Source organism: Numenius arquata, chromosome 1 (assembly GCF_964106895.1).
Source record: "Numenius arquata chromosome 1, bNumArq3.hap1.1, whole genome shotgun sequence".
Lineage (NCBI taxonomy): Eukaryota > Metazoa > Chordata > Aves > Charadriiformes > Scolopacidae > Numenius > Numenius arquata.
Window position 1 is genome coordinate 124,477,239 of NC_133576.1, and position 8,505 is coordinate 124,485,743.

The 8,505-nt window shown below is 38.5% G+C and overlaps 1 protein-coding gene across 8 annotated transcripts in view; it reads right to left on the minus strand.

Moving 5' to 3' along the window:
• Positions 1 to 408: 408 nt before the first annotated feature.
• The window catches only part of GRIA4 (glutamate ionotropic receptor AMPA type subunit 4), a 237,436-nt gene continuing 229,339 nt past the window's right edge, over positions 409 to 8,505 (minus strand). For all 8 annotated transcript variants that reach the window (XM_074169091.1, XM_074169068.1, XM_074169083.1 and 5 more), the window contains 2 exons: positions 7,209 to 7,343; positions 409 to 573 (listed from right to left, as the gene is read on the minus strand). In XM_074169091.1, coding sequence (XP_074025192.1) covers positions 409 to 573; positions 7,209 to 7,343 — 300 coding nt within the window. The remainder of the gene's footprint in view (positions 574 to 7,208; positions 7,344 to 8,505) is intronic.

Genomic DNA, 8,505 nt, shown 5'->3' on the forward strand with positions numbered 1-8,505 from the left:
GCATGTTCATTGACTTCTATAGCTATTTTTCTCTCTTTGTCAAGACAAAGACCAAAATGTTGTCCTTTCTGAGCATGTTCTTCACAGTTTAATGCGCTAAATTGGCAAGTCTTATTAGTTTTAAGTCCACTCAAGTGAAATTTGCTGCTGTTAATACACCCTTCCCAGCCCCCTCCCCCCAACAAAACTAAATTATGAATTTTCCTGATATAAAATCTGAGTTTGGGTTTCCGAGCTGAGCTCATGCACACATTGTTGCTGATGATGTCTGGCGCATTTGGACGTACTTCCCTTTCTCAGCCAAATTATTAGTTCATCAATGAAACTCCTATGTCGTTACAGTCTGTGCTGTGTTCCCATCAGTCACAAACACAGTTTGATTAAGGCACTCGATTATTTTTTTGGTTTTTATGGTAGGTCCGATGCAATTACAGCCAATCCTGAACTTTGTCTAATTGCAGTTCCAGTATGCACGGCCTTCGGGCAGTCGGGAGTCAATACGCGTCCGTTTTCTCCCACACTCCCTGTGATGGATAATCTGGCTTTGTTTCTTATGGCTTCAGAAAAGGTAAGCTAGGTTTGAAAAAAGGAGAAAAGAGGAAAGTGTTACAATGTTTCTGTCCTTCAACAAACCAGGACACAGCAAACACCAAAATATTAATTTTAGACATCTGCATTTTTTCATGTTAAATATAATTAATTATTAAATACAATTAATTATTAAATATAATAATAGTAATAATAATAAATATAATACATAGCATTTAAGTCTACTAGGGGAAAATTACTAGCAATTCTGAAGGTAAATTTCATTACAGTAAATCATTATTGATTTAAATATAAAATCCAAATTTGATCAAGAAATTAACAGAAGAGGCAATACCTTCATCTAAACTGCTTCAAACTGCATTTATATACAGTGAAATGAGAATCAAGACCTTTTGTGATCCTGAAAGCATTAGCATCTGTGAATAAAGTCATGCACAGGTGTCTGTAGGCTTAGACCTTCAACTAGGAATGTCAAGATAAAATTTAACTGCTGAAAATTGTTTATGAATTGCAATAGCTGTACCAGCTATCTTTGTGATAATTCCATGGATCAAATCTAAACAAATTATTACTTCTTTTCACAATGCACATATTTAGTATCAGTAAATTTGAGGGCTGTCCTCAAATCTCTTTTCATATACATATATTTTCCTACAATTGGAGAAGGTGGGAACTTTCAAAGGAAATGTAGTTTATTGAGAGAAAATAAAATTTTCTATAGTTTTCTACATCAGGTCTAAATCTTCCACAAGAAGGTTCAAATTTTTGTTACCTCAAAATCTTTCCTTTCAAGTAAATCAGAACAAAATATCTTGTTTAGGGACTAACTGACTCAGGCAAAAAAATTGGATTTGTTAAAAAAAAAAAAAAAAGAAAAGATTTGTAGTTATGCCATCTAACTTTAATCATCCAAAAATCAGTAACAGCTAAAAGAGCGCTCTCATGTGTTGGTAGAAAAAGCCAAGATGACTAGTTGACTAAATGATTTCCAGATGACTAAAATTAGGGAAGTGTCTAAGGTCAACCAATGCAGCAAGGACATGTGGAACAACAGGTGCCCAAACTACGCTATGCTGAAACAGACTTCAAAGATACCATGTTAAGATATCAGTTAGTGGGGAAATCTGATTTCTACTAGTAGAAGCTATAGCCTATGCAATTAACTCATATAACTAGTGTGCAGGGATGCAATCTGAAATACCAACTGGAAAAAGAGAGACAGGAGGGTGCATTCACATAGGAGCAAAGGGATGACAAACATAACAAAATAATTTTATTTGCCTTACTACTGATCTCTAGAGTTAGAACTTTGTCCCTCTGAGCCCGGTTTCTCCTTCCAAGGTAGCAGTGAAATCCTGAGTTAGGGTTTGATATCCTGAAGCTAATTTTATATATGTGTCTGTATATGTATGAGGGAGATTCCTTAAAAGTCCCAAACATTTCCACTGCTTCTGAGTGCACTTCTATGAAAATGCACCAGTTCAGTATCGCATTCCTATCAGTGGCTCCTTCAAAAAAGAATTCTTGAAAGTACAGCTGCTGTTGTGGCACAGCTGGAGCTTGGATATAAAAGGAATTTTCCAAATCAATTACCCTAAAAACGTCAGCCCTCACAAGAAGCCGAATTCAGGAAAAGGCCTCAGCTTACAGAGGGCGTTATGGCATTCCCCTTACGCTGAAAAACCTTGGCTTTGGTAATCATCAATTGTAATGTTCAAAGTCACCCTTTGAAAAGTTTCCCTGCTGCCACAGTACTTTGTGACAGGGACTGCCACAAACATTTCTTGACCGAATTGAACAGCTAGATATAAAAAGGGAGGGAGAGGTAATGAGGGAGTGGGGACCTGGGCCCACACAGTACCAAAAACCTCAAGTACTCCCCAGCAGAAAATAAAAATCTATGCATTTGCAAAGCACAGACACAACACAATGTGGTGTAGCTCCACATAGTGCATGTCCAGAGCCCCATTGCAAATGGATGTCGAGGACTGGTAACTCCTGCAGAAATGCACAGAACGTGTTTTGGTCAACGGCAAGAAAAAAAAAGGTGCTTTAGTTTTGGGGAGATGAGAATGTAAACTTGGGTGGGAAAGCTACAGCTTACTCCAGGTGTGCTAAATTTCCCAGAAAGTCGTCATTGTGTACCAGCATCTCTCCATCAGTTGGAGCAGCTATCTGTTCATGGCTATTCAGGGTTTACCACTGGGAAATCTGAGAGAGAACTCAGATTTATATGGAAGATATGAGTTATGTGTAACCGTGGTTTTGTAGCTCAGTCTATATAGCTTTCTGACCATTGACAACACACTCAGGACAGAAACACAGTAAAAAGGGATCCACCAAAAAAAATAATCAAATAACAAACAATTTCTCAGCAGCCTTCCACAGAACAACAGAAAAAACTGCAATAAAAACTCCCTCTTCTCACGGGAGAGGTTAACAACAGCTCAGCAACACACCACGGAAACAACCCAGACAGTTAACAAAGCCAGGAGGAGCAGGTCAAACTTGTACTCAGGAAGGTGCCATAAAGCCAAGTAACCAGGTAAGCTTCTGTGTTATATTTTAAACTATGCTATGGGTAATAGGCCAGGATAATACTCTGCATAACCGTGCTGTTATAATTTCAGATTTATGGCCTGGCTGCAGAAACATTTTCAGGAGAGGCTGGGTTGAGAGGGAAAAGTGTTGATATTTACTGTGACTATTACTCAAATTGTGAAAGACTCGGTGCGATAAGTGTATGCAGTTAATAGTGATAATGCATTTTCAAATTTGTCATTAGTTTTGATTAAAGTACTTGCGGAATTACTCACATGAAAACACCGACTGCACTGTTCCTACTAGGAGATGGGAATTTAGGAAACTGATATCCTCAGTTTCTATAATACAAATATCCTAGTCTGTGTGGGTTCTTTTGTTGTTCAGGCTTCTCTAGTACCTGGGTCACAAAAAGGTTTCTTTGGAACAAATATTTAAGATGAACTTTTAATGTTTTTTTTCTCTCTTGAATATGAAATTGGAAGTATACAAGTCAAGGTGTGTTACAGATTTACTGAGCCATCCTAATGCACTTCATCTTTTTTGTAATTAATTTCATATTTTTTTCATAGCTTTTTGTAGTTTTGTAATTGATTTTGTTAATTATAAACAACAACATGGGGTGGGAGAGCAAGAGAAGGCAGCTGAACTGGAAGCTGGTTCATGAGCTTCATGACCCACTGAGAAGGCCATGGAGAGGCGGTGGTGGTGGCTGGCTGGATACTGGGACAATCTCTTTGAAAGCCTCTGGGTTTGGGGTGAGGAACTCAGTAGGGCTGAGTTCCCTAGAGACCAGGAGAGGAGGCTGTGAGGCTCCACACTGTCCTCAGGGCATCAACTCAACGGGTCTAGTAAGAGCTCACTACTGATACCCCAAAATGTTAAACTGCTGGCAAGGGGAAGAGAAAAGGATTGTTTCCTCCTTAAAGCAAACTTCCTTCCCTGCCTTCAGCAGATGCAGTAGCCTGTCGTCCTGTCTGAATGTCTTTATCCCACACATACAGACTAGTCCTTTATAATACAGACTAGTCCACACATAAAGACTAGGTCCACATTTTCATTTTCTGCTGCCTCACAGGCAGGTGAATTTCCCTGAGACAACTCACTTTTTACTGGATTAAACTAAAAGGAAAAACACTGTAATGAACGTTAATTGTCAAGGGGGTTATTTAAGCTATTTTATATTAGTTTAAAAAATATACTATTAAAACTATTTGATGTTAGATTAAAACAGTCAGCGCGTTGGTTACTCATGCAGGTTAGAACCGCCAAGCATCTTTCCATGTCGGCAAGTTTTAGTCCCAATACGATCCCTTTACTCCTTGGATAAATAAACAAACATAGTCAAAGGTTTCGAAATACAGAAATATGTGTAACCAGTGCTGTGGGCTCTGTACTGCTGCCAGCTAACAGGGGTTTATGACTAGCACAGGTATGAACAGATGGCACAGTCACCCTGTGCAGAGCACAGCACACAGGTAACCCCTCGCTGCCTGCATGGCTAGGGATGGCCAAGTATCGCCAGGAGAGGATACTAGACCTTGGCAGTTTTCCACATATAAGTGTTTTTATAAGAAGTTCACATGCTGAAATTTCTCAGGTAAATATTACAGCAAATAAGTAGAACAAAGAATTTCAGAAGTCTATAAATATTTGCTCAAAATCCTACTTATTTCTATTTTTTTTGGTGAATTTTTAAATGTCTTCACCCTAAAATGTTTTTAAGAGGTTATCAGAAGTTTTGACTGACCCAAACGTGAATTTTCAAGAAAACAAAATGCAACATGGGCATTTTTTCCTGAGTTATTCCAACAAGTCCCACAAAAATCCAGACTTTAGAGAAAGGTACTTACGACCTTTCCTTAAAAAATAAAACTCAGCCCTGATTTTTATTTCAAGAAAAAAGTAAGGCAAAACTAAATTCTACATGTATAATCATAGTGTTTGTTGCACTGAAATGACAGAGCTGGAAAGGAAGTCAGGGGACTGTCAAGTCATGCCATACTTAGCATGCTATGCCAGCTTGGGTCAGGTCAGTATTTGAATAAAAGCTTTGGGTTTTTTGTTTGCTTTCTTTAAAACTATGTTTTGGATGCATTGCACCCTGTAAACTTGCTAAGGAACATGTTTTCTGGGACTCTTACTTTTATACCAGCCTGGGGACACTCTCATTTGTGGATACATCACTAAAGAATTTAAAGGAAAAAGATCTCTTCATTTGCATTTTGAACAATTACTTGCCCAAGATTACTTCTTTTTAAGATCTTTTTTACTGACAGTAGGCAGTGAGCTTGGGAGATGAATATTAGCATCTGGAAGTCCTGATTCCCAGTTCACAGTGGTGAATACCGGCCTATGCTCTTGGAGTCCCCCTAACACCTACCATGCCTCACATTTTCACTAGTGAACAAAATGCACAGCTAGGAGGTTTTTTTCTTTACTTGGGGAAATTGGGCAGCTCCGTTACAATTAAAATATACCCAGAGTCATGACTTCTTGTATAACAGGGAACAAAAGAAAACTACACAGCGACAGTATGTTTGGGATAGTTTCCCAGCCAGCGTATGCCAAGCCCCCTCCCTCGCCCCCCGAGAACCCACCTATTCCTTGCAGCGCTCCAGCTAGCATGCTCAACCACCATTCTCTGCTCACTCTGTGTTTGCTCTGTACTGTATGGTTCGGTATTGTACCGGCTGTGCCTTTAGACTGTAAGCTCCTCGAGACAGGGACCTGTTATGTGTTTGGCACACTTCACCTATTGTACAGCGCCGTGTACTCCAGCGCTATATAAATAATAAATAAAAAATAATAATTGTATCTCCAGTTCTTTCCTCCAAAAATTTTTTTCTAGGTGGCAACATAAAAATTATATTATTCATCTCCTTTCCCTAAATTTTTGTTTCTTACTTCTACTATAGGGATGGCTCAATGATTTCAGGAAAATGTAGCTCAAGCTTTTTGTTAAGAGAGGAGACGTGTGGCTTGCTACTTGCAAGGGCAAGGAAGGTAGCACGAAAGGGCAGGGTCCTAGCTGCACCTTCACTTAAAAAGCAGCCAGTACAGCTTGGGAGCTGTGTAAAAGTTATATTTAGAAGCCCAATTTGCTGCTACGTGCCATTTCCAAAGGTCAGAGAGTTGATTTGACTAATGATTAGTTGGCAAGATTCTCACTGCATGGATGAGAACAAGTACATTTGTAAACCATCCCTGTCCGCCTACTCAGGGGAACTGCATAGGATGCAGCTCAGCAGCATCAGCGGTTCAGTCTCAACATCACTGTGTGAACATCTAAAATACACTAGTCCTGAGCTAGGTAAGGGGGTACGTTACTGAAAGCTGAGGACAATAATTAAGGTCTATTCACTGGTTAATGACTTTTTGTAGTTGTTATAGTGGGCAAAGGTTGACCTGAAGCAGGATATTGTGAAAAAAATGCCACACAATTAGCATAAAACATGTACCAAAGTGAGGGTGAAGGAATAGGGTGGGGAGGAGGGAGAGAAGGTAAAACAACATTTAGACTTCTTGTAACAGTGGCTTGCCTTCCGTTACGTTAACTATGGTTCAGTGATGTTGCCTATCCTAAATCTTGATTATAATGAAGTCCCAGTTAGGGCCAACATCGAATAATAAAGGCTTATAGCAATTTGTCACTTGTAGAGTGCAAATCTTTAGGAAAATAGACTGGCCAATCAAGTAATTAAACAGTGGCCCTCTGAATATATATTTTATGATTTCAAATAGTTGTCATCTCCCAACTGATTCGACAACATTGGGTTGTTAAAAATACATTTTTTATGTTAAAAATTCCTTGCAATGCAGATGTCTATTAGCAACATATAATAGTATACCGTACATCTGCAGCCAAAAAAACTGAACCACTTTGCACTGAAGTTTTCCAAAATATAAAGCTCTGTTCAGAAGCAAGCACCACTAGACAGACATGTCACAACACTGCGTTACAAGATGCATCACCCACTCACTGTAGTAGGCCCTAAGTCCTACCCCTAAATTTTAATACTTTCGGTTCCATATACGTTGTAACCTTCTCTATAAGTTGCTAAATTCTGGGTATTCTGCGAGGAAGTTGGGTTAAAAGTCTGTGCACTCTTTGCCACCTTCATTCGTTTCGCCTCTGCCCTGGACTTGTAACAGAACTCTATCAAAGCCACCAGCATTGCCAAGCCCAAGCCTCCAACCAGAATGTAGAAGACTCCAGCAACGTTGCTGAGACTCAAGGCACTCGTCTTGTCCTGGGGAAACAGAAGCGACACAGTTAACCCCGGAAACCGGACCCCCGGGAGCACAAACTACACATTAAAACATTGGAAATAGAAATAAATAACAATGTTTAGCTGAAGATAAATGACAGTTTTTTAGATACTTCTCACAAAATTTGACCTATCTGGATCTATAAAATATATTTTAAGCACCTAATTTTCCTGGTCAGCATAAAAATTATTTAAAGTATATTGCCAACACATCAGGATGTCATTGGTTGCTTACTGCAAAGCATTACTTCCACGAAGTGGAGAATTAAACAATGACATGTCTAGCTCTCTTTAGGGGACATTTTAACACTGATACGAAACTGCATTTACATAAAGCTCTTTAAAAGCTTTGAAATCCAGAAATCCATTTACATCAGACAAGACTCTGCTTGATCTTTACGAACACAGTAATTGTACTTGTGGTAGGCATCGCTGTTAATTTAAAAGATCCAGACTGAGTTTCTGATACTTAAATAACAGGTGAAAGTAACATATGAGGCTCAAGTTATTTCTTTGAACAAACACTTCCTTTGAAAGTGCACACTGTACCATACACATCATGATATATTTGCCTCTTGCCGATTACTGTATTTTGGTTTTACTTTATTATATGTTCTGGAACATGCCCATGGACTACTAAGGCTCAGTAATAGTACAATTTAAAATAGTAATTTCTTAAATCTTACACATTATTTATAATTTAGACAACAGCAAGAATTTTCTTTAGCAAATTATTAAATATGCAGCATTTTATAAACTATCACCTTCTTGGACTTACTGTAGTAAATAACTATTCTACATTTCTCTATACTTCACTGCTTAGTTAGGAATGATATTTTTTGTTTTGAAATCCATGTGTGCTTTTAGCACAGTTCTCAAGGAACTCTCTCAGGATTGACTTCCATATACTACATTGTGCACCTTAAGATACTTATAAAGCTTTATTCTTACGCAGACTATATAATCTTTATCTAAAGTAAGGACAGTACTTCCGATTGCAATCTCTATGAAATTTTAACTTACAAAGAATGCAAAACATTTTGATTTTTAATTTAAAGAGGCACTATTCATTGTGTAATCAGTAGATTAGCACAGTAACAATTCCCAAGGGCTCTAGGGGTGTTTGGGTCTTATAGCTGGTTCC